Source organism: Arvicola amphibius, chromosome 10 (assembly GCF_903992535.2).
Source record: "Arvicola amphibius chromosome 10, mArvAmp1.2, whole genome shotgun sequence".
In the NCBI taxonomy this organism is placed as follows: Eukaryota; Metazoa; Chordata; class Mammalia; order Rodentia; family Cricetidae; genus Arvicola; species Arvicola amphibius.
In genome coordinates this window covers 5,927,056-5,953,692 of record NC_052056.1, presented here as the reverse complement: position 1 = coordinate 5,953,692, position 26,637 = coordinate 5,927,056, and the positions used below count along the sequence as shown (strand labels likewise).

The 26,637-nt window shown below is 49.6% G+C and overlaps 1 protein-coding gene across 2 annotated transcripts in view; it reads right to left on the bottom strand.

Annotated features, from left to right (window-relative positions):
* Positions 1-2,338: 2,338 nt before the first annotated feature.
* The window catches only part of Rcan1 (regulator of calcineurin 1), a 78,876-nt gene continuing 54,577 nt past the window's right edge, over positions 2,339-26,637 (bottom strand). The window contains exons 1-4 of one of the 2 annotated variants that reach the window (XM_038346108.1): positions 10,443-10,620; positions 7,402-7,575; positions 5,832-5,991; positions 2,339-3,238 (exon numbers count right to left, since the gene is read on the bottom strand). In XM_038346108.1, the coding sequence (XP_038202036.1) occupies positions 3,066-3,238; positions 5,832-5,991; positions 7,402-7,575; positions 10,443-10,529 (594 nt within the window). In that variant the 5' untranslated portion in view covers positions 10,530-10,620 and the 3' untranslated portion in view covers positions 2,339-3,065. Of the gene's footprint in view, positions 3,239-5,831; positions 5,992-7,401; positions 7,576-10,442; positions 10,621-26,637 lie in introns of those variants that run through there. The other variant, XM_038346107.1, reaches the window with a different exon arrangement.

Genomic DNA, 26,637 nt, shown 5'->3' with positions numbered 1-26,637 from the left:
GTGTTGAAGTCTTTGTCCGCTCCACATCACCTCAGTTAGTGTCGCTATGTTGAGAGGTATAACCAGAGGGTCACAGGTTGGGGGCTGCAGGGTATGTGTGTGTGTGTGTGTGTGTGTGTGTGTGTGTGTGTGTGGTGTGTGTGGTGTGTGTGTGTGTGTGTGTGTGTATCTCTGGTTCCTAGCCCCTTCACTTTCCTCTGCCTCCTGGCTGCGAGGAGGTGAGTACTCTTGCCTCACCATGCTCTTGCACCAGAAAAAACAGAGTCAGCCAGAACGGGATGAACCTCGGAACCATGGACTAAATCTTCCTCCTCGAAACTGTTGCAGTAGTGCCATGTTAACATGCACTGTTTAGGAACGACATTCAACCGACAGCAAAGTCCGTCACGACCTGGCCACTGGGCCTCTCTCAGACAGAGGCACCTTGTCATTTGGGGCCCTGCAGACCCAGGTGATCTGGCCAGTAACCTTTTCAAACTTTCAGCTGGGACGGCCGCTCATGTTCATCATGGAACTACTCATAAGGGGTCTCCCACAGGGGTGTTCGATGACCTGTGAGTTCCATCTGAGGGTCAGCATCCTCAGCAGCAACGGTGCCACTGTTCCACACCAGCTGTGTGGGGACTGCTTCAAGTCAGGTACTGAGCAACACCTCAGCCCTTGTCTAGGGCTATTTATGAACTACTACCCGGGGCCAGAATACCCTCAGTCTCAGAGCCATCCAGAACAGTGAAGGGGAACCCCATGCTGTATTCCTACCTGGAAAAGCATCTCGCCTATCGCCAGTCAGTGAAGCTGTTCAGTACTTAGCTCTGAGCACCTGAATTAAAATGTGGACTTCCCAATAGGCTTCAATCTTGACCATCTTAAAAAGAGTAGCATATAAGTTTCCATGGAGGAATACTTAATGTTAACCGATCAAGATTATTTCCCTATATCAGTAAATAAATATTTATTGAGGCCTTTGCAGGCTGGCCTTTTCCAGGGAAGAGGTGGCCAAAGGTTCAGGTCTTCTGAACAGGCTGGCCTTTAGGTGGCTTAGCAGGTAAAAGTTCTTGTGGCCAAGGCTCATGGAACTGAGGTCCGTCCCTGGGACCACATGGTGTACGGAAGACCAGACTACTGCCAACCATCCTCTGACCTTCGCACATGCCACGTGGGGCCCGACCACACACATCATCTATACTAAGGAAACATTTAAAAAAACAGCTTGACTTCTGTGGATATTCCTTTTAGTAGAGAACCCCTCAAATTAACACGCATCACTAGAGTGGGGGGTATGGGTGGGGTTCAGGGGTAAAAGTGTCTGCTTGGCAAGTATGAGGCCTCGGGTTGAATTCCCAGCTCCACGCAGGAATCACAGGGATGCATGCGTGAACGCGCAGGGCAGCAGGGCTGACGTCACAATGCCCTTCGCCCACCTCCACAGAGCTTGAATTTGTCTGTTTGGCCCTTTCCAGAGTGGCGTGTGCTTGACATTCTGTATGTGGCATGGCAGCAGGCAGTGACAAACGAACACATGTCCCCGTGACTCGTCCCAGAAAGAAAGTGACAAGCAACGCTTCCAGAAGAGCAGACTGTGCTGATTTATTACAGAACGCAGTTAAAAAAAATATCTTTGAGGTTAGCCTCTCCGGCTCAAAAGCACTGGACGAGAAACACTGGGCAGCAATGCAACGGTCTCTCCCTTGCTGGCTTCCTCCCCCCAGCACTGCGGACAGGGTTTGGAGAACATTCGATCCATGTCTCGTCGTGGACTGATGGAGACTGAATGCCAGCAAATGTGCTCCCCAGAGGAGACCGCTTTCTGAACTCCCAAAGCATGCACTGTTAAATGGCATTAGGTTATTTCAGAGTGACAAACTTGGTGATGGTATTGTAAGACCAAAACAGAACACCTATTTACCAGACACATACACAGCAACTAGAAAAGAGAAAGCCCCAAATGCTCACCGAGTGTCGCGGCCCATCTGGAACGAAAGGGGAAAGGCACTGTGTCCCTCTGGCGACACACGGCTTCGACTCCACATGCTCCAAATTCAGCCCGTGAGACACAGGACACTGATTTCTACCACACACAAGTCACAGGGAGCTCGGGACCCCTCTGCCCTCTATCCTCACCCAGGTACGCGACAGGAATTCAGAAATGCTCTCGGCTTTATTTACAAGTTTGTCTTCATGTTTCAGTGGGGTGAAAAACCGTCTCCACCAACAGTTCCCAAAGAGGTTTTCAGCTGAAATTCACGCACAAACCATTACATGAAAGAAACAATGGGAATCGATGTCTGAACCTGAACGCCACACCTAAACTTCCACCCGCCGGCAGCCGGCAGCCGGCAGCCGGCAGCAAAGCTGCTCTTCTCTCCACTCCCGCTAAATTCTACACAGAACTACACAGGAACTTTATCCTGTGAGAAAGCACGACAGGATGACGTCTCCAGGTGTGACCCCATGTGTGGGTGCTGCTGCAGAGAGAGCCAGGGGCCAGGAGAGGCCACAAGTTTCCAGCGTCTCCCCGGCTTCCCATGACAGACAGCAATGGCAGAATTCCACATGAACAAAGGTTAGTCCTGGAACCCAGGAGTACACATGCACGGACATTAGAACACGACGGCAGGAAGGAGGAGCCTTTCTGCGCTGGACACGCGGTGGCTTGTGGGAGGCCTCTGCCTGCCAGTGGGGTTGGACCCTGAACGCTGGCTGGAAACAGAAATCTCTCCCTGGGCCACCAGTCAACCTGTCCTTGGCAAAAACAGAACCTAGAAAAGAGCGAGTACAAGACACCACCATTATCAGTTTCTTGAGATGTCCCCAGATTTCCTTGTGCGATTACCACAGACTCAGTGAATGGCCCAAGACATTCCCGGGTGCCACGGACATGGACTGAGGTGCGATATCAGAACAAGGAGACAAAGCCTTGATTCTCTTCTGAGCAACATGAACTGGAATTTCTGCCACAGTGGTCATGGCGGTCACCTCCAAAGCTATGGCCAGCCACCTGCACAGTAAAAGACTCTTCCCCATGAGCAGGGTTCAGAACGTGTCGTCGTGGTCTGTGAGCCGGTTCAGCTGAGGTGAATCGGCGTGTATTCTGGCCTCCTTGTCTGGATGATTTTTGGCTTGGGTCTCTTCATTCTCTCCATCTCCTCCTCCTCTTCGTTCTCTTGGTCACTCTCACACACGTGGACCACCACGCTGGGAGTGGTGTCTGTTGCTGCGTGGAGCTCATACTTCTCGCCTAGGGAAGGAAAGTGCTGCATGGTAACCAGGGCAAGTCCTTGAGCATGACATGTGGGTACCTGGGACTGGCACCAGGGCAGGGAGGGAGAGCAGAAAGAGTGCGTGGTGTTAGCTAACCCTTCCCAGGTCTACTACAGCTCCCATTAGCATTCCAAGGGAGGTGTGGGAAGCCTCAGTTCAGGGCAAGGACAGGCAAAACCACTCTGGGAACAAACGTCCTGAGCTCCCTTGTATACAAGGCTTTCAGCTGGGGTCCAGAGCACAGCAGGGAGGAGGTGTAGAGAGGCCCTATGTACGTACACACACACACACACACACACACACACACACGGCTGCCTTTGGATCTGTCCAACCGTCTCATCCTTCCCTTAGTTTGGAGACAGGTTTGACAGAGTACAGGCTGGCCTCAAGTTCACTAAGTAGCTGAGGCTGACCTTAGCTTCTGTCCCTCTTGCCTCTACCTTCCAGATGCAGAGGCCCCACACCACTGTGCTGGTTTATGTGGCACTGGGGGCCAAACCCAGGGCTTCATACATGCTACGCAGGTACTCCACCACCTGAGAGACATCCTCAGCCATGGCACCACTGATTTGTCCATTCCTTCATCCATTCATTCTTGTATCAGCTATTAGCTGGAGCGGAGTGCTCCCTCACTGCTGTTCCGGGCGAGCCTGAGCTTGCCCAGGCTCTATCACGTTCACACCGCTCTGCTACAGCGAGGTCAGGGACACCCCTGGAGGGAGTCTGCACTGGGTGCTGCCGGCAGGCAGCGTGGCAGAGTAGCTGCCGTATGGACAGAGGGCGAACACTTGGACCTGGGCACGGCGGGCACGCACGCCACTTCATCCTTTGTGCCCTTTGCCTCTTCTCTAAAACGGGGCAACCAAGGCCGTGACAGGGCCAGTTCCACGAGAGAGCATTTGAGACACCCAGCAGCAGGCTCATGACACGCTGCCTCGACTAATGCCACCCAGCCCTATGGTTTAAAAAAGGAGGGTGCTGGGACGTGATCAAACATGGGGTACTTCTGAACCCTTCTGCTGAACTATCTCAGGCGATCCAGAGCTCTCGTGTGCACCTCGGATGTGGGAGGCACGGCACCAGGACGAAACATGGCACATGGGACAAGAAGGTGGCCTGGCCTCTGCCCCACCAGTGAGGCTAAAATGCTGCCCTAACTGTCTGCTAACGTGAAGGAGCCTCAGCTCTCCCAGTGCTGAGGGTTTCTGGGAAAGCTGAAAATGGAGGTTTTCCACAGAAGTATCTACCATCGTCCCAAGTAAGGAGGCTTGGGACTCGGGGCTGCATTGTGAGACCTCTGCAGTCCCGAAATTAACTTCACTGCTAAATAGATGAAGGGCAGACCGCTCTGAGAAAGTCCCTTTTGTAAGAACCTTCTGGTCAGTCCTGAAGGTGTGCTCGACTCTGGGGCGTGGGAATTCCCTCAGGGCCCTGGGGGCCCTCTGCCACTCCAGTGTCCAGTGCAGACTTTCAAAGGGATGTTTTAGCCCATTCATCCCCAGTCTGGGTTCTCAGAGACGGAAGGCTCATCTCACTTCCTGCCTCTGGGAGTTTGGTTCTTTGCCACAGATGGAGATCCCCTCTGCTTCCATGTCTGACACACCCTGATGCCAGACCCTTGGCTTCACTAATGATGCTAGCTAGCAACTGCCATGGCCAGCCATCTCTAGTTCACACAGGTCATTTCCAGTCTTGACCTTCAGGCCCCAATTAGCACTAGTAATGTGATTCTTGCTTTGTACCGCAGGAAGAATTTCCGCTTAGGCTGTGTTCTCAGAAGTGTAATCTTTCAGCGTGAAACTGCTGATGGGCCATAAAAATAAAACCCTTCCCCTAAAGGAACATCAGATAGATAGCTGCTCAAGGAGAGACAAGGAGCGGAGGGACAGCCACCATCAGATAGATAGCTGCTCAAGGAGAGACAAGGAGCGGAGGGACAGCCACCTCTGCCCCCAGCCCTCCCTCCGACCCACCCCTCTGACGAGCCCTGGTACACAGGAGAGGAGCTGCCGATATTTCACTCTCCTAAAAACCACATCCCGAGCACTGAGCGCCGTTTACAGGTGATGGTTTTCTCGAAGGCTCACAGCTCCACGAGTGAGATCCATTCTGGGCTCTGTCTCACCAGGACCTGGGGCTCTCCTCCCACCCACTAGGAAAGCTAGGTAGGAATAGTGACTGCAGAGGCACTAACTCCCGAGAAGGTTGGTCTGTTTGCTCTTTCCAAACAAAAGCCAGCTGCTCACCCCACCTGGAACAACTTGTTCTGTGGCTGGGGAGTGCGCCACACAGGTGTGCCTGATGGGCTACAGATTTAGGGAATGGTGGTGCAGAAACCCACAGGCTGCTATTGTCTCCCTGCAATCCTTTCAGGGGACACACTCTGGGCACCAGTGGCAGCAATGGGGAAGAATGCAGGGTTCACACAACACGTTTGCATGGGGTCATGGGGGGGCGTCTTGTGTCAGGACAACTTTACCTCTTCTCCCCTCTCCTCCCCTCCCCTCCCCTCCTTTCCCTTCCCCTCCCCTCCCCTCCCAGCCCCTTGACCACATGAGGGCGCTGCTTACCTGGCCCCAGCTTGGAGATAGCATATAAAAGGTCGTAATTTATGACTGGGGTAGCATCTTCCACCTGTTTCCAACCGACGGGCGGCGAGGCGGGAGGGGAGATGAGAAACTGTTTATCTGGATTCGGCGGAGCCAGGTGTGAACTTCCTATGTGTAACGTCTGCGAGAGAAAGCAGCTCATCAGCGCGCTGAGAAGAGCCGCGGTAAACAGTTCAGAGGTCCCGGATGACTGTGGGAGGTTCAAGCACAGCCAGCAGCACCGCAATGGCCGGGGAGGGGCCAGGAAAGGGTCCGGGAGAGGGGGTGGGGGAGGGGCCAGGGAGGGCACCAGCTCCTTTGCCAGAGCTGTGAAGATGTCTGTACGGAGGGGAGGGGAGGGGCCTGGTGCTTGGTGGGGCAAACTTTTCTAGTGGCTGTGACAACACTGGCCCACAGTTTGAGAGGGTGTAGTCAGTATGGCGGGGGCGGGGGCACGGCAGAGCTTACAGTGGCTAGGACCTGTAGGAGCACGGTGCTGACCAGGAAGCAAAGAGGGCTTCAACAGGAAGGGGGGCTGGGCTCTAACCCCTCAATGTCCACCCTTGAAGGATTCCATTCCTTTAGCTAGGTCACCACCTCTTAAAGGTTCAATAACTCCCCAGAGTGGCATCACCGAGGACCCAAGTATTCAAACACATGAGCCCATGAGGAGCATTTCATATTCAAACCCTAACAGCGCCAGTACGGTGGGAGACCCCCAGAGCTGCAAGCCTCACACTGCACAGATTATGCTTGCCCTAAATGACAGTAATGAAGAGAGACAATTTTAGAATAAATGAAGCCACTGTTGCTGAGGGCAGAGGAACCTCAGAATCAATTTCTGGGAGACCCAAAGACCCAAAGGCTAAGTAACAATTCTAGGGGTGGAGGTGGGGGTGAGGAAAAGGCTCAGGACCTGACAAGGTCTGACTTTACCTTGGGAGTAACGTTCTAGAACCCCTTTTCTCTTTCCTTGGCAATCTACCAGTCCCTGTTACAATATCAAACGGAAGTGGGAGCTGCCTTGAAGGTTCACCTGGGGTTGGCAGGACAAAGGGCAAACCCATCCATAGTTCCCCATCTCTGCCCCTCAGCTGAGAGAGGCTCTCAACCATGTGGTAACCATCTCAGGGGCTCATTCCCCCACCTCGGGATTGACAAGGCTGTGCTGATCTGCATACAGGTTCTTCCCAAAGCCAGGGTGCTGCAGTAAGCCTAGAGAACCCGCACCAGATCCCTGAGAAACCTCACACAGACCCAATGCCCAGGTCCTAGTGTACCCGAGTAGCCTGCAGTGACACCCCTGCAAGCTGCCTGGGTGAACCAGGAGGGCTTCTTTCCTTCATTTCCCATCCAGCCTAGGAAGCTACAGGGTAACTATCTCTGAGGTGGTTCTCACGTTCTCAGATCAGGTGAGACTCAGAATTCAGGGTAGGGCTCCTCTTCTCTGGGGATGTGCACTAATTTTCCAGCGTCCATCATAACCAGCAATGAGGCGCTTTGCTAGGACGTGCTGGGAGGGAGGCCCCTGCTTCGCAACGGACACACTTACCTGAGCAAAATATAACTTCATTTCCTTCCCCAGAAACTCAGTCTTATGCAGCTGCAGCCTGGCATCGGCTGCAGATAAGGGGTTGCTGAAGTTTATTCGGACGCGTTTGAAGCTCTTAAAATACTGGAAGGTGATGTCCTTGTCATATGTCCTGAAGAGGGATTCAAATTTGGCCTGAAAAACAATACCAATAGAAGAGTTTAAAATTCACCTGCTTGAGGGAGGCCTACTCATTCATTACCTTCCTTGGTGAAGAAATGAGTATCAGCCATTTCCAGGACTCAAAGTGTGTGTGTGTATGTGTGTGTGTGTGTGTGTGTGTGTGTGTGTGTGTGTGAGAGAGAGAGAGAGAGAGAGAGAGAGAGAGAGAGAGAGAGAGAGAGAGAGTAAGCACGCGTGCCACCATTAGACTAACTCAGGTGATCCTCTAAGAAGGGAAGCAGACACAGTTTATTCTGCCAAATTCATTTAACCAGCAGAACAATTAGCACTTCTTTAAAAGTGGGGTAAGCCTTTTCCAGGGAGGTATGTCAGGTCGCTCCTTATCCAAGCCTGATATTCCCATGACCCTCTGCTGTCTAACCAGCTCATCCAGAGTAGACTTTGTGTTCTTCAAATATTTCTTTAGGGCTCAAGGTCCTGCAAGCAAATCTGAAGGGGTGGGGGGAGAACCTTTCTGAAAACTGAAGAACAAAGCACAATGACCTTAAAAAAGAAAGTCTGACCATTCCTTAAAGGAAGCTCTTTGTGAACTCCCACTATGGTTTATCTCGGTCTGTTACTTTTTAACTTTTTGAAAGACTACCGGCTTAAAATTGAATGTGGTGCAAGCGGCCGGGTGGGCAGGCGGGCGGGCCTTGCTTTCCTGCAGGTACACGCCTTGCTCTGCTGTTGTAAGGGCTGCTGAGAATTAGGAAACAGTATGAGCTGTGAGCGTGGAAAGCCCAGAATCTGGGATTACAAGCTTGGCTCTTGGCTTCTGGAAAAAGTTCATCAGTCTACTGGGAAAGGCTGGGGCCCCACCCTCTCCTGCAGCAGAATGCGGGATGGGGGATACACCTCCATCCCTAGGGACTTCAGGAAGATTCTGGGGGCTTTTAGATGCCTGGTGTTTTTGGAGTTCTCCTTCCTTCCTCCCTCCCTTCCTTCCTTCTTTTTGTTTGTTTTTTAAGACAAGGTTTCTCGGTAGCTTTAGGAGTCTGCTCACTCTGTTGTAGACCAGGCTGGCCTTGGCCTCACAGAGATCCACCTGTTCTACCTCCTGAGAGTTGGGATTAAAAGCATGCACCACCACCACCCAGCTTTTTGAGTTCTTTTCTACAGGCTAAAACACTCAGGACATGCTGGGCGGTGGTGGTGGACACCTCTAATCCCAGCAGAGGCAGGCGGATCTCTGTGAGTTTGAGGCCAGCAGAGTGTATAGAGCGAGTTCCAGGATTGGCTCCATAGCTATTGGGAAACCCTGCCTGGAACAATCAATCAACCAACCAACCAAACCCAAAGCAAACAAAAAAACAACAAAAAACAAGAACACTCAGGCCGGTTTGCAGGGACTTCTGGGGGTGGTGAGAGGCGGCTGGATCCTGGATCCTGAGCCATGGTCTCCTGCACAGGAGACAACTGAGGCAGAAATTTACAAGCCTATCCTGGAAACACTGAGGGAAGTGTAGACCGGGCAGGGAACTCTGAGTCAGCCATCTATGGGACTAAAACCCTAGTGGCTCTGCGCCTGCTCCAGGGGGAGCACAGCAGAACCGTGTGCTTTTCTCTGAGGCAGGTGGCTAGGGGAGCCCAGATGTCTCCCCACCTGTGCTCTCTGGAAATCCCCTGGCTTTTCTTCAGCTCCCCATTAGAGGCTCTGCACAGAGGTAGGTGTGGAGCAGAGCAGAGCTGACCTCTGACCTGGATGTCACCAGCTGGGCAGCTGGGCAGCTGGGCGGGACTGGGCAGGTTTCTGGCAGAAGGGTGTCTTGGTAAGGCTGGGATTTCACATGATCTCATCAATAGGCACTGTGACTAACTGTAGTTTTGAAGTTATGATTCAGAAATTGGGAGAGATGACTTGGTGAATATTTTTAGAATGCAAGATAGGGCTCAGAAGCAGAGCACCAGAGAACACACATTATTGCTAAGTGCACTTAGGAAATAATCGTATTTGTTCTAACAGTAGACACCCAGTGCTGCACTTGTTGCATAGGATCTCAACTAATAAGAAACAGTTGAATGAGTTCACCTATCGGGCTAATATTCAGCACATCAAGTTTGTAGCCTGTCTGTGAATAGAATGTGTTTACAATCAAGTTAAAAAGCTACTGTCCCAGTCTCTCAAACGTTGTAACATTTAGCTACGACTAAACTGTCTACATGTCCCAGCTGGCTTGAATAGAAAGCATTTCAAACACCATCCCCACAAACAGAACATATTCGAAATCCTTTCATATATGATTCTTATTAAAGATCAATTAGTTACTATTACTATTAATGGCTTGATAGTAACTGATGGGAAAAAAACCTCTTATGCTTTTCCCAAATGGAAACGAAAAGCACAATGATAAGGACAACCAATTATCTCCATGATGGCTGCTATCTCATGCCACACTGAGTTTTAATATTTGCTATGCCTGCATTTTTCTCTAGTCGGAAGGATCTGGAAGCTGAAAGCAGACACTTGCCAATACTGCAAACAGGCAGTCTTCTCACAGTATTTCCCACTAGGAAATCGGGTTATTTGGAACTCCAGGGGCAAGAGCTGGCAGCAGCCTCCCTCCAGAGTTCACAGGAGCCAAGTGTGGCCACACACAATGTCCGCACCTCCCGAGCACATAGGGAACCCGGAGCGTTCAAAGCAGCAGCTCTCCCCAATTCCCATCCCAGTTAATTCTTTGGGCAACAGCGTCTGATTTTCAAGACTCTAACTACTTTGGGGGTTACTTGATAAACCCCACAAGACAGCCACCCGCCCCTGAGATTTTGGCTAATTGTCCCAATTAGTGGCATTCTTGGAAAATGCTCTGAGATCACGGGTCGCCAGAAAACCTTACCCTGGTTTCGCTTTCGCTGAAGACATCACGGTTTGCCACACAGGCAATCAGGGAGCTAAAATTGTAGTTAAAGTCCCTAAAATGCATTCTGCTTTCCTACAGGGCAGACGCTAACGACTCAGGCAGGCAAGCACCAAGCTGGAGCGGTTCCTTGGCAAGACAGATACCACGGGTCCTTTCTCCAGCAGGGTTTATAAAGCTCCTCCGAGGGCCAGCCCCCTGGGGGTGGGGAGGACTCGGCTTCCAGAGCATCCTGTTTGGACAGCAAATTCCTGAGTCAAGTCCGGCATGCTTGCAGGCAGACAGGGACAAAGTGTAAGTTTCTACTGGAAAGAGGTGACGTCAACACCTTAGTCATTTTCCCTATGCTAATTACCTCTGCTGAGGGTGGGAAAGGCCGCTGAGGTTTGCTGAGCTTCGTAGCTTCACCACCCCTCTTGCGGCATAGTTCCCACTGGTAGTAATTCCACTCGGCCGCCCAGTCAACACGCTTCTGGGGCTGAACGGGGCGGGGCCGCTTAAGATGGAAAATGTTACAGAATGAGAAAGGACGAAGGTCTGTGGCGGTAAACAGCAATTAGCCTCCAGGGAGTCTTTAGGCTTTGAAAGACCTAGAAATCCAAGTCGTGGAGAGTTGCTAGCCCTGAAAACCTCAATGTTTCTTGCTGGGCATCAGAGAAACATTTTGCAATCGGTCTTGGTCAGTGAGTTTTGTTTTTTAAGAAAAAAGAAGAGTTTGTTGTGAAACGCAGTGTTTTTACCCCTCCCCAATTGTATTTTACTGGCAAAGGTCCCACTTCCCAGTGGGATGGTGGGAAGGACACCCAGGATTCTCCTCTGGAAAAGCTCCTGAGTTGGAGGGTCAGGGATGGGCAACATACACATGTTTCCTGGATTCAAGCGAAGACTGTCCCAGCAGAACGAGGTTGGCAGAACACATGCCGTCAAGTTGATGCCCAGTGTCACAGAAACAACAGTCGGACAGAGAATCGGGGCTCTGAGACTGAGGGGGACGTCCTGTTCAACAACCACACTTTCTCTTTTTATCAAAAATGGAGGAAGATGTGGAAAGACTCAGGTTCTAACAGACAAGCATGTCTCACCAGCCTCTGTGCCTGCATGGTGTGGGGTGCTTGCTGCAGACCGCGGGCATCCAGAGGGCCCTAGTTCCTACTTCCAACTACGTCTTGGACAATCTGTCCTTCCCGCTTGTCCCAACCTCATTAAAGCATTCAAAGTATCAACGCCTTCTTTAGGTGATGCACAGAGTCAGCCTCCAAATGTCCAGAAGTCAAGCCATACCTCTACACTGAAAACTTTAATAAAGTCACCCAGGAATTACAAAGAATGTATGCAAGTGGAACAAACAGTGCATTTATCTTTCCACCAAAATAAAAAATAAAAAAAAGGCAAGGCTCCTGAGATGAGTGAGTGTTGCTTAATTTCAAAGCCTGGCGCCTTGCTGCCAACTCTGGGGTTATGTAAGAAACCAGTTATGGTGTTTGCTTTGCCAAATCACCCAGGGCTGCCAGCCCCAAAAGACTTAAATGCATTTATTCTAAAATGTTCTGAACATTGAGTGGTAGGTGTGCATCAAACATCAGGGGAAATAGCAACTTTGGGGTGTCTGTGGGGAGAGCCATGCACTGGGTCACTATATATCAAACTCCACTCCTTCAGAGCCCCAGACAAGGCTGCTCCCTCTTAGCTACCTGCCCTCCACTTCTTCCTTTTGTCTGGAGCCCACCTTGGCAAAGTTAAAGGGGATCAGAAGAGGAAGGGAGCCTGATTTCATGGTGTTTGCATGTGTGCACACGTGTGTTCACACGTGTGTAATGCACATGTGCACTTGTGCATGTAGGCTGGAGAACAACCTTGGATGTTTCTCAGGAATCAAACACTGGCCTGGAGCTTGCCAAGGGGGCTCAGGATCTGCCTGTCCCCACTTCTTCAGTGCCTTCACCCCCAGATTTTTCACACGGGTTCTGAGGATCGAAGTCAGTGCAAGGCAAGCACTTTTCTGATTGGGCTGCCTCCCCAGCCCCCATCTTTTCTTCTTGTAAATAGGACACGACGCTCCCAGGTAGGTTTTGTGGGCAGACCTGGGCCATTCTTGTCCACCTGAGACAATGGAGCTGGCTCATTGGAAGTTACAATTTTGATTTCATTGAAGACGGGGGTGGGGGGCGGGAATAAGGGGCGTCAAGGTAAAAGAATATTGCTCAACTCTTTCTCATAGAGGTGACACATCTTCCACAAGGCCGTCCCTTAAGCCGCACAAAACGTGTCATTCTGTTCCTGTCTGGACTGATTGGTTTCATCTAAATCAAATTTCACTTAGTGAATGCAAGACTTCCAGCTGTCATCCAGGAAAGGGGCCGCTTCAGGTGACAGCTGGCATTATGCAGGGAGACTGGAACAGGGTGCCTCCCAACAATGAAATCACTGGTCACACAGCGTTCTTGAACCCTGACCTAAGGGGGAGAGGGCGCCTAGGATCTGTTGGCAGGGAAAGTGTCCTTGGCTGCAGCTCCAGGGACAAGGGGCTGGCGGGGGGGTGGGGGAGGGAGGGCTTCTGTGTCACCTGGGGAGCCTGGCTCCTTGAGAGCACCGAGGTGCCCCTGATAAACTGGGGAGAGCACAGAGGTTCCTGGAGCGCCCATCTCTGTGGAGGCAGCACTGCTTCACAGCCCTACCTGTTCCCAGCATGCTCTTCTGCTTCTTCCTAAAGGCCCCACAGGAAAAACGAATTACCCTTTAAGTCATGACATTGCCTTACCAAGAAGAAAACTGGCCAACACATGCAATTCATTCATTCATTTGTTTGTTTGAGACAGGGTTTCTCTGTGTAGCCCTGGCTATCCTGGACCTCACTTTGTAGATCAGGCTGGCCTTGAACTCGGAGATCTGCCTGTCTTTGCCTCCTGAGTGCGGGGATTAAAGGCCTGTGCCACCACTGCCTGGCTAGTTTTGAGACAGCACATGTATTTCAAAGGTTCTTGCTTGCATGTCCCTTGTGGTTCGGGGGACAGCTGCATTCTTTTGGGACAGAGTCTCATGTATCTGGGACTGATCTTGAAGCTCTGATCCCATCTTCACTTCCTAAGCTCTAAGATTACAGGCATGTTCCACTAGGCCTGGTTATGTGGGGCTAGGGACTGAAGCCAGGGCTTAGTTCGTGACAGGCGGGCACTATACAACTGACCTCCCCACTTCCAATCTGAAGCTGCATTATTTATAAGTTATATTTCAAATGAGTTGATCCTTATTTGCTAGTTAAAGGGGAGGGATCGAGGGCAACAGTGCTCACAGCAAAGTTCATCAGGTCATGGAAAAGGTGCACCCAGAACAGGAAACTGAAGCCAGAAACTGAAGGAGCCAACAGCTGCTTCAGTCACCCAAAGTGGGACCCGCAAAGGAGCCTCTCTAGCTTGCACTCCCCTGAGAGCACTGTGGAAGCAGGGAGCAGGGTTGGGGGGGACCTCAGAACTCTGACTGTGAGAACCCCAGGGAGCTGAACACGGTGCCAAGTAAGGTGTCACAAAACCAACTAACCTGAGGGGGACCCAAGCTCAGACCTGGTGTACAGAACCACGCAGGGTGAGGGAGAGGGCACCCCAAGAGAGCCTGGGGACAAGGGGCTGGGGACTAAGGACAGGGCCTCACGCAATCACTGCACATCCTCTTGAAGGCTACGGACATTTACCTTTGACCTATGTTTATTTTGTTTCCATCCTTTGGAAATTATCCAGCACACCTAATTCATCTGAGGACAGTGAAAGCAGCCTTTCCTCAGGCGATGATGTCTCTTACAGTCGTTACTCGTTTCCAGCCTACAGTCACTGTTAGCTGACTGTGAGGAGGGGATTCGCCGACTCCATTTGTAAAATTCCCATTTGCTCTTCAAAGCCCATCACAATGGTCTCTTCTGACCAACTAAATGTTCTTTCTCTGCTTTACCCTCGCGGCTCCCTAGTCATGGGAATGTTCTCACGCTGCAGTCTTCAGGCAGAGTGAAGTTGTGTACAAGGCGGCTTACCTCAGCTTCTCAGGGAGGTCAGTGCGGGCCCAGCTGCAGCTAAGAACATCAAGAGTGAAGGTTGCTGGCGCTGTGCTGAGGTGGCAGACAAATGCACCTGCTTATGGGCCTCATGCTAGTCCAGCGAGTGTTAGGCATTCCCATGTACTTCCTGTGTCCTTGCTGTGCACACACTGGCTGCAGCATCCGTGAGGGATGGGAGGCCTCACCACACAGATGCACAGAGGCACCGTAGTTTCCACAGGGCTGTGGCAGCGGCCTCTTTTATACGGTATTCCATGTGCAGACTTTATCAATAACATCCTGGGCAGGCAAAGCATCTTTACTTATGAGGTTTGTAATAAAAAATATTTGGAGACTGAAAGGTCTTGGGTGTGGGGCTCAAGGGGAATCTGAGGCTGACTGTCACTGTCAGACAGCATGGAGAAGGTGGGGGCTCTCAGGAGAATCAGTTTCTTTTGGGGTCTCCTTGGAACCCGCATGCTCAGCACTCTCCGGTTCTCCAGCAGGGGAACGGAAGTGGGAGAGGAGGATATGCCACCCATAGGCTTCTGATGTGTCCTCTGTGTCTGGCCTGCCAGGCAAACTCACCAGGAAAGTGGGAAATCAGGGCACCTGGAAGTCTGTTAGCTGGAGACTCACAGACAGTGATCTTGGTAGGAAGCCTGTCACTGTCCCAGGGGCGTGGCAGAGGCGAGGGCGGCTGCAGCACTGTGACTGAGCAGCAGTTTGGGCTCTAACAGAGACCACTCCTCCTCTTCTTTAGACTTCTTGATGATATGAATGTGGAAGAAAGGAACTCATTTCCAGTATCTTCCCCCAACCCTGCCACCAATTTTAATTTATGTGTAGTGTTTACCTCTGCGTGTGTGTGTCTCTGTGTGTACACACGTGTCCACCAAGTGACTGGTGTCCAAAAAAGCCAGAAAGGACATTGGATCTCCTGGGACTGGAGTTACAGACTGTTGTGAACTACCATGTGGGTGCTGGGAGTCAAACCTGGGTCTCTGCAAGAGCAGCCAGTGCTTAACCATCCAGCCACCTCCCCAGCCCCTTGGGTCAATTTTGGGAGCATTCAGAGAACGGGGCGCAGTTATGACATGTGGACTCAGGGTTTATTGTTCGCATGTGGTGTCACTGGTAAAAATTGGCTTGGTCAAGGGGAAAGAGAACTGTTCTGCATTTGGGGCTGAGATAGGAATTCTAACAACTGTTTATGCCAGCGCCAAGAGTGACAGGTGCGGCTGCGCTCTGTGTCCATCCTGTCAGGGGGAAGCGCTAAGCGGCGGCTTTAGTGGAGGGAAGTTTATGGGCAATCGAAGCTGAAAGTGAATGTGAGAATTCTAACCAGAAGAAAATTCTAAAGAGGAGAAGGAAGAGGAGGGAGAAGAAAGAAAGGGAGGAAGGGAGAAGGCAAGGGAGGGAGGGAGAAGGCAAGGGAAGGAGGGAGAAGGTAAGGGAGGGAGAGAGAAGGCAAGGGAGGGAGGGGGAAGAAAGAGGAAGGAGAAGACAGCGGGGGAAGATGAAGGGGAGGAGGGGGAGGAGGAGAGAACACAGTCTCAACCCTCAAGCCTGGAGAAAGACCACACTTTTCTTCCTAAAGTGGAATCTGATTAGCGTCTGTTTCCTTATTACCACAATCTTTCCTGGGCACATAAAGATCACCTTCCTTCTATTACTTCTCGGAAAAGCACGCTCTTGCAAAGTTTAAGATGAAGAAACAGCCTCCGGCAAATCAGAGTGGCCCTAAGCACCTGGCCGCCATCACCCAGGACCAAGGGAGGCAGCATTGATTTAGTGATTACAAGGCCAGAGCTACTGCCATTACTCATTCCTGTTTGGCTCTTTTAGGTCTGTTCTTCCTGGATCACTTGCTTTAATGACCACTTTTAACTTCAGCTCTGATGCAGTCCTCACCCAGAGACGTAAGCTGGCACTTCCAGCAAAACCTTGGCTGCTGCCTGTGGGGTCTGGCCACGAACCCTGACCCCGCAGAATCACTAGCTTGGCTGTCTTCCTCCAGGTGCCAAATGGCTTTCACAAAGGTCTGTTCAATCTTTCCAACAAGTCTGTCCCTTCACCTCTGAAGCATGATCCCCCCTTTCTGGGGTGCCCCTCCTGAAACCCCTGTCTTTCCCAGGCAGATGCTCATCCCCATCATCATTAGGACTGAGAAAACCTTCTGGCAGTTTCCTCCAGGGAGCTGGCAGACATGGCACTGTGGCCTAGTGAGGAACTCACTCAGAGGGGGACAAGGGAAGCTGCTCCTGGAGAGGGAGAAAGGCAAGGTTGGAGCCTGTGACTCTCCAGCATCAGATGGAAAGCCTAGCTCCACGGATGGGATGCAGCTCGGCTGGTAGAATGTTTGCCTTGTATGCAGGAAGCTCTGGGATTGGTCCCCAGCACTACATTTGCCAGTACGACGCAAGCCTGTAATTCCAGCACTTGGGAGTTGGAGGCCGAGGGATAGGAAATTCAAGGTGGGGCTGAAGAGATGGCTCAGCAGTTAAGAGCGCTGGCTGCTCTTCCAGAGGACCTGGACTCAATTCCCAGCACCCACATGGCAGCTCACAACTGTCTATAACTCTAATTCCGGGGGATCTAGAACCTTCACACCGGCCAACATGTAGGCAAAACACCAATGCACATTTAAAAAAAAAAAAGTTGGGCGGTGTGTAAACGGTAGCACATGACAAAGACCCCACAAAAACTTGGGTGTTCCTTAGGAAATCCAGGGGGCTCCCATTGAGTTACAGGGGGAAGTTAATCTTTATGTGCCAGAGAGTTGGGCTCACACCCTCGTGCTAGAATGTGGGAGACCCAAAACATCCTCTTTCCCCCAAGACAATGGCCTGGTTAGTTGCCCTGAGAATGGTAGTCACCCCACAACATGAAGAACCACACTCTAGTGCACAGAAACCACTGTTGGTTTCAACATCAATTGTTAATAAAAAATTATTTTGCCATTTGAAGGTAAAATGTCCCCCACAGGCTCAGGTGTGGCACTGTTCCGGGGGGCTAAGAACCATTAGGAGGTGAGATGAACCCTTTGGGGGTTATAGACCCCTTTCTCCTTCAGCTCTAGCTCTCTGCTTCCTATCACAGAACAAGCCTGTTGTCCATCCACCATGCTTCTTGGACACAATAGACTTTGTTCTCTAATCCCCAAGCCCCACCTCCTGCCCTCATCCTTCCGGTTGTTTTTCAGGCATTCCATTCAGCAATGAGAAAAGGCGTGAGCAATGGCCATAGTGGGGACGCCCTGGCTGAGAGTCAGAACCTCAGTACTTACAGCCCCTACAGAATTAGCTTATAATAAACGGGGCATTGTGACTTCAAGACAGCAGCCAGGATTCAGGGACATTAGCTCATCTACCAAGGTGAATAACTTGACCGGAAGTGGATGAAGGTCTGAACTTTCAGGAGTGTCTACTCAAAGCCTCGGACTAACAACCCACTCCTGGGAACTCAGTAAAGAAATCATCCATGGCAGAGGACTGAGATGGAAATCTGCCCTTCTGGACAATTGAATATCCAACTAACGACCAGACAATAAAAAGAAAAAAATGTTAAAATATATTAAAAAATAAAGATGCTAAATCCATTGAAAAGAGAATAAAGATACTTAGGAAGTATCTACTGTAAAGTCACCAGTGTTAGCAATAATGAGGAATAGTGCCATTGTGACAATTCAGGCGAAGAAGAGTAACACAATAAGCAGAAACAGTAAGGACAGCGGCTGTGTTTATCTCTGGGCTTACGCTGGTCACAAAATTTCCACAATGCACTGGTTGCTTTTTGAATAACAAATGCCACGCTATATCTTGATGGTCAAGGTTAACAGATATGCTACATAAAATTCACAGTTAGAAGACTGATTTGGGCCCAGTGGTGCTGGCACACAGCTTTAACCCCAGCACAGGAGAAAGAGGCAGATGGATCTCTGTGATTCGAGGCCAGCCAGGTCTACAGAGTGAGTTCTAGGACAGCCAGGACTGTTTCACAGAGAAACCCTGTCTCGGAAAATCAAACACACACACACACACACACACCCCCAACTAAGAAAAACCCATCTCCCAAAACAAACAAAGAAAAAAACCAACCTTCTTCTCCCCACCCCCTCCAAAAAGAAGACTGATTTGGTACTAGGGCCATTAATTTATATTTTATTTTTTAGTCAAAATTCCTCAGCTTGGTGATTTTTTGGTCTTGTATGTGTGCACATGGTGCACATGTGTGTACATGTGTGTGTAGGTCAGAAAATAATCCCAGCTGGGGTTAGTTCCTCAGGAGTGTTATCTCCCTTGTTTTCAGGAGCAAGGTCTCTCTCCCTGACCTGTGGTTTACTAAGTAGGTTTGGCGCTGGCAGAGTGCCCAGGAATCTACCTGTCTCTGCGCACTCAGTGCTAGGATTGCAAGCACACACCTCCATGCCCGGCTTTCTGTATGTGTTTTCTGGGGGGGGGGGGGGGGGGCCAACTCAGATTCTCAGGCTTGCAAGGCAAGTACTCTACTGACTGAGCTAGGACCCCAGCCCGAGCCTGGTGTTTTCAGTATATTGATATTATGTACTGTCAGTCAGTGACTTTTTAAAAAATCCTTTTTTAAAACCAAAACTTTACCAGAACTATTTATTTGACTTAACAAAAACCAAAAAAAAAAAAAAAAAAAACCCAAAACCAAAAACTGTTCTGCAAACCATCTTTAGTGAAATACCCCAGTAATGATCTGTGTTGGATGAGGTGTTTACAGTATAATCAGAGGCATCATGTGTGAGGGAACAGTCATTTGATTGTCCTGTGATGTGCTGCAGGAGGCTGGGCCAACCTCTGCCTTAGTACAATCAGACCTCAGAGTACAGAGCACTCTGCCGACTGCACTGTGCGGACAGACATCGCGCTCGGATTCTCGCTCACCTGTTCCCATTTCCCTAGCGCTCTGTAATCACGCAGGTGAGCCCCGCCCCACCCCGCAATGGTCCCTTCCTTGGAATCAGCCTTCTAACAAGGCTGGAATGTTACTCAACAAACTTTCCCCATTACAGCACTAGAGATAACAGCTGTTTAATGGGCAAGGCCTTCTAAAAGAATTGGAATTTAATCAGCAAATTCTCGAGATCAAAGTCTCCACTCCAGTGGAATGTATTGCTAGAGGGGAAATTCCAGGCAAGCAGTCGGTGACAGGGGAAAATCCCAGGACCTACAGCAGACAGGCTTCCAAGTCTCAAGACAAAGGATCAATTTGTCCATCCAGCCATCACTTATTATAGACTTGTTGTGTGTTCTAGTTTACTTCTTTGTTGTCGAGATAAATGCCACGACCAAAAGCAACTTGGGGAGGAAAGGGTTTATTCCAGGTCAAAATCCATCACCGAGGGTGGTTAAGACAGGAACTCAGGCAGAAACGGAAGCAGAAATCATGGAGGAGTGTTGCTGGCCAGCTCCTGCTCAGCTGGGTATCTTATGAAGCAGGCTCACTTCCACAGGGATGGTGCCGCCCACAGTGGGCTGAGCTCCCCACATCAACCATTAATCAAGGCAGTCTTCCATGGGCATGACTACAGGCCAAGCTTGTTGATACAGTCCCTCAGTGAGGGTCCCTCTTCCCAGGTGACTCTGGGTTGTGTTAAGTTGACACTAAAACCTAGGGTGCACACCATGCTTGAGCCAAAGGACCCCATAAAACACCTTGTAAAGGAACCCCGGATTCTTAGCTCTCACCATCAGGACTGGTTTCCTCCACTAAACTAAGGGCAGACCAAACTACACATCCCAGAACACGAAAACTCCTTCCTGAAGGGCACATAGCACCTAGCACCCGAAGATTCGTGTGAAAGGAAGGCAGTTGCTCCTCCCAAAATCTCCTTGTCAAATCAGTCAAAAACAAAAACAAAAGTCAAAACAAAACTCAGCCATTACCAAGGGTATAGGACAGCACCCAACTGTCTACTAGGGGTTTCAAATGCCCAAGGCACAATTCCTGTCCATACAGGAGTTCACTTGCAGCTTGGGAGACAGGACTGGAAGCTGGAGAACAAGAGAACACAGAGAGGGCTGGGGAAACGGCTCAGTTGGTGAAGTTCTTGCTTTGTAAATATGAGGATCGAAGTTCAATCCCCAAAACCCAGACGTGAAACCCAAACAGAGATATACATAGATTAGATGGAGTCAGGGAGACACCATGGAGCTGCCAAAGAAGGCAGAGGCCATGGAGCTGCCTACGAAGCAAGAGTAACAAACCACGAGCCTTGTGGTAAAATACAAAATAATAGAAATGGGTTAGATGTAAGAGGGATATACCTAAGCTATTGGCCAAAGAGTGTTGTGATTAATTAGCTTCTGTGTGATTATTCGGGTCTGGAAGGCCAGGAAACAGAAAAGCAGTCTCCTTTTACAGAGTAAGTTCCAGGACAATGAAAACCCTAGCCTCAAAAAAGTGCACAATGCTTATGGAATCGCCTTCAAGGTTGACCTCTGACTTCCACAGACGTGTACATGTACATGTACATGTACATACACGCACACGGAATTTAAAGAGAATCATATTGTTCAGGGCTCAGGCGACAGGCTGGAAACTGGGGGGTCTACAGAAGCTAAGACCAATAGGAGCCCATCTCAATAACCAACCAGTTCGATGACGGCTGTCCTGTGGGGAAGGGACTTGAGGGCAGGGCTAGGCTCCCAGTGGACAGGAAGAGCACACCCTTGCTTCCTCCCCTCACTCCCAGCAAAGAAGCAGCCGCTTTTACTAAAGGGCTCCTCCACTTCACTTATTTGCAACTCTCTTGAGTTTTGCAGTCTTGGGTGGGTGTGGCTAAGGGAGAATAACTCACTTAGGTCCTGGATATGTTAGGACAGCCATCCTGTCTCTCCATACTTCATTTTCAAAGAAAAAAATCCACACATGTGGCCACATTTAAAAATACTTTGGTAAGAACATTAACATAAATAAAAGAGTATATTAGATAAAATATTTCACTAGGCCATAGCTGGAATCTGGGCCTGGAGAGCAGTATATGTGAGATGGGGTGGGCGCAGAGCTGCAGGCCACTGTGATAAAGAGCATCTCTGCAAACAGTTTCCAAAGACGGCTGCAGCACCATCCCTCATGCACACGGTCCTGAGGACCAAGAGGTAGGGTGTCCCCTGCCCTAGAATGGGGAGGGCTTGTGTGAATGCCTCAGTGGACACTGCATGGCCTCTGGAGAGTTTAGCCACATGCACCTAAGCCTCAGGTGCCTGTGGCCTCAGGACCTTTCCTCTTAGGCTCGCTGTGTGCGGCATCTTGAATGGAGGCTCTAGCCTCTGGGCCAAGCAAGGCTGAGCAGACTCCACAGACAGACAGATGCCTCTGCAGAAATGGAAGCTCAGGACCAACAGTCAGTGCTTCCTCTTGAAGCTGTGAAGTTTCACCATTCTGCAGCAACAGTAAAGGGAACATGTCCCAGGTGTGCTCGGGGCAAGACTTGCAGCTAGTCGGACAGGCAAGCGAGCATCCAGGGTCAGCCGTCAACTGCTTTCCCACAGGAGCGCATGCAAGAGCAGGCTTTGCCGCAGTTGGTGTGTGACTGGCTCCCCAAGAACCCCTTAGAGCTTGGTCCCAGACTGGAGCTACTGGAAGGCAGTGAAACCTTTAGGGGTTGAGCCCCTAGGGAGAGCCTAAGGTCAGGTGACTGTAGGACTAGGTCACTTCTCTTTGTTTCTTTAAGTTTCACTATTTATATGCAGTGCATACGGCAATGTGTTAGTAAGAATATTTTCCTGCCAGGGTACACAGTACACTGAGTGCTTCCCCAGCCCTGCTTCTTTTCACCGTCCCCACTTCCCCATCCCTTATTCCCTGGATAATGTGGCATACACACACACACACTGCTACTCTTTACCATCTGCTCCTACTTCCCGAACATCCCTTATTCCCTAGACAGTTTGGCATCTACACACATACACACACAGAGACACAAACAGACACACACACACACACCTGTGTATTATGTGAAATCTAGGATCCACACATAAGAGAAAGCATACAAGACTTTTCATTCTGAGACTGGCTTAATTCACTCAATACCATTATTTATAGTATCAAATTTCTTGAAAATGATAAAACTTGATTTCTCTTTATGGTTGAAAACAAGTTTCACTGTACATATCAATCAATGCATATGTCTATCACTGAATATGTCTATCACTGCATATGCCAATCACTGCATATGCCAATCACCGCATATGTCTATCACTGCATATGCCAATCACCGCATATGTCTATCACTGCATATGTTTATCACTGCATATACCAATCACTGCATATGTTAATCACTGCATATACCAATCACTGTATATGTCTATCACTGCATATGCCAATCACTGCATATGTCAATCATTGCATATGTCAATCACTGCATATATCACTGCATATATCAATCACTGCATATGTCATTCACTGCGTATGCCAATCACTGCATATGTCAATCACTGCATATATCAATCACTGTATACACCAATAACTTTTTCTTCCAGGCACTGACATCTTGCTTTCCCATGCACATCACCTTCCTATCTTCACAGGAGGAAACCTCCAAAACTGTGAGTCAAAATAAACTTTTGCTTTTTGTTTTTAAAGAATTAAACGACCTTAGGCATTTTGTTAGTTTCAGAAATGTGATGAGCACAGGGTCATGAATGGGAACAAGGTGGGGTATCATGTCTTTATACAACAGAGAGCATCTTACCACGTATACACAGGGGTGGCAGGGCTGTGTGAGGTACACAACAGAGTGGTCATGGCAAGGACCTCAAGGACATACCAGGGCAGGAACCCTGACAGATGCCGTGGAACCTTACCTGCTGTATGGTTTCTATATAGTTATATAACAATGGCTGTTAGCATGCACATCAGTGTGTCCTCTGATCCCAGAACTGTGAGCACCCTATGGGGAAGGAGAACTATGCACACAGGGCCAGTACACTGAGTTTGAGACTGAGAGATGGTGGATTACCAGGGTGGGCACAACAGAACCACAGCATCTTATGACAGGAGATCAGAGGGCAGAGGCAAAGGGTGCGGTGATGGGGGAACAGGAACTGGGATGGCCTGCTTCTACTCTGCGATTAGATTAAGTCACACAGAGAGACTGAGCAGGGGAGCCCCTCAAAGGGACGGGACTCTTCCTGAAATCAGAGACTCAATGTGAGTGAAGCCTTCTAGCCAAGTATGGTGGCAGAGACCTGTAATCCCAACCACTCTGGAGACCGAGATGGGGAGTTCTGAGTTCGAGACTAACTTGGGCTACATAGTGAGTTCAAGGTCAGCCTGGGCAACTAAGTGAGTCTGTGTCTAAAAGAAGACATGAAGCATGCTGACTCTGAAGACATGCTGACTCTGAAGACGGAGGAGTCGGGGGTAAGGAATGCAGGTGCCATCAGGAGCGGGGGTGGAGGGAGCCCTCTGTAAGGAGGATTTGACCATGCTGGGAGGCAGAGTCCGCTCCACAAACTCTGACAGAAGTGCAGGCAGCCACAACCCCGCCTCTAGCTCTCAGAACCAGTGCCCTGTGAACATGCCTGGTCCCTACCTCCAGTCCTGCCAGACACCTGTGGTGCAAAACGTGCCTGTTGTCATTTGTTCCACAGCAACAGAAAACAGACACACACACATTTACTGACTGGGAGTCTGTTTAACAACCTGCCAGCTGACTAGTATTATGCAAGCCTGAACACCACTGGTGTGAATAATGGGCCCACCTGGGGTAGTTCTGGCCCAACGGGATTGGTTTGCTCACACAGACATTTAGACTGACCACTGGACACCCTGAAAACAGTGGACTAGCCCCTCTGAACCATCCCAAACATTGTGAGAAGTGACAGCCTAGCTATGGTTTCCATGTGCTTTCAGGAGAAAACCCAGTCTCTCAGCTCGAGTCCTGTCTCACCTGTGTCTAGTTCCAGCCACTGTCCTGGATCACTGAGGCTCCCCAAGGCTGTCTTCATGTCTGGTGCCCTGAATCCAAGTCTCCTCTGTGACAGCATCTCTCTTATCTTTTTCTGGCTCATCCTACTTTAATAGAAAGTTAAACAGCTCAACTCTTCTTGGAAAGCCTGCCCCAGGTGCCTCATGGGTTGGTCCTTTTTTCCAGCCTCAGATGAAAATGATAATGGGTCCAGGTTTATCTTTTTAACAACCCAGGCTATCCATGAGACTCCCCAAGGTCTGGAAAACAAACCCATGCTTCACACCTCGTCCAGTTTGGGAGGCCAGGAGATGGCTCACTGACTATTTGTTGACAGAATGCCTGGATGGATGATCAGTCTAGATAACTGGAAACTAAATATTGACCTAAAAAGAAGAACTGGGTTTTAAAAGACACAACTAAACACACTGGAAAATGGCTAAGATAGAAAATGTTGCATTATCTATCCTTCACCACATTGAAGTTAAAAGGGGCAATCCCTGACCTGTTTTTTTCTTTTTAACTGTAGTGGGTTCTGATGCTAGTATATAAGTTCCTTAACATTCCTTCCATCTGTGTTTTTGAGTCTCTTCCTGTGGGAGGGGCCTGCTGATGCCGAGGGGGCAGTAAGGGAAAGTGAGGCACCCACTTCAGCTGGAAGCGCAGTCTACATGGGAAGCCACCCCTTAAGTCGTTGAGGACAGTAAGCAGCTGGAGTGGTGGGGAAGAGATGTCAAAAGAGGGCAGAAGAGGGGAGCACCCTGGCTGGCCCACAGGGGATATGAACATAAGGTCTGTCCTGAAGACTAGGAAGTTGGTCGGTGAGGACTTTTGTTGCGTGGCATTTGAGTCTTTTGCGACACCCTTGGGTGCAGGCTGGATAGGTGATGTGGGAGGCTTTCTGAATATGTGTTGCTCTTATTGGTTAATGAATAAAGTTGATTTGACCTATGGCAGGGCAGAATATAGTCAGACTGAAAGAGATATATAGAGAGAGTAGGTGGAGTCAAGGAGATACCATATTGCTGCAGAAGGAGAAAGATGCCACAGACACCTTCCTGGTAGGCCACATCCTCGTGGTGATACATAGATTAATAGAAATGGCTTAATTTAAGGTGTAAGAGTTAATAAGAAGCCTGAGCTAATAGGCCAAACAGTGTTGTAGTTAATATAGTTTCTGTGTTATTATTCGAGTCTGGGTGTCTGGGAAATGAACCAGCAGTCTCCACTGACAAATGGTACTTGCCTTCTGGGGCACGAATCCACATAAGACCTAAAAAAGCTTAAGGAAAAAAAAAAAAGGGCTTCTAGATCCACAAAAATGGAAGACAAATGCAGCTTCTTGGTAGCTACATTTTTTTTTTTTTTGATAGGCTGTTTGCTGGTGGCAAGCAGAGGTGTGTCAGGGACCATTGTCCTAAAGGATAGCAGAGGTCATTGCCCTAAGGATGCTTACAGAGAACCCTCCCCCACATCCCAACTATCTTGAGAACTATCTGTTAACACCCCTTACTCCAATGTTAATGGATCACATGTTTCGGCTTACACCAGGTGCTGACTGATGACCTTCCGTTACCGGGCAAGGTTCCTACTCCTACCCCCACCCCATGTCAAGTTCCTCTTTCAAGGGCTATATAAGCTGTAACTTTCACCCCAATAAACGAGACCTTGACAATAGAATCTTGCTTGGTCTCTGTTCCTCTTTTCAGCCCATGTCTTCCAGGTAGCGCCCCTTCAGAGGACCCTGAATAGCGGCTCCTGTAAGAGGAGGCTTCCTGACTCAGCATTAGCCGCAAAATCTGTGTGGCTTCATTTAGAGATGTCTTCCTGGTTTGTACCGGCAGCACAAACTTTGGCTCTTTCGGGGGTCCCACACAAAAATGGGGTTTGTAGGCAGTGTGATACTAATTGCTCAATGGTGACACAGACTTGATGATTCCCTGGAGTTGGGGCAGTGAGCATGGCTTGCAGAGGCGGTGACATACCTCCGCCATGTTGGACGGGGTGGAGCCAACAGGCAGGGCTGTGGAGTTGGTCCTAGCCATGCCCACTTAGCATAAAAAAAGGCAGTTTGGGTCAGAAAATAATTACAAATATGCAATAAAGACAGATTCAGACAAAAATAAACCTCTCAACAGGTCACAGTATATTTAAAAAATGTACATAGGCTTTGGAGAAAGAGGAAAAGAGTATAGACTGTTATAAAAAGA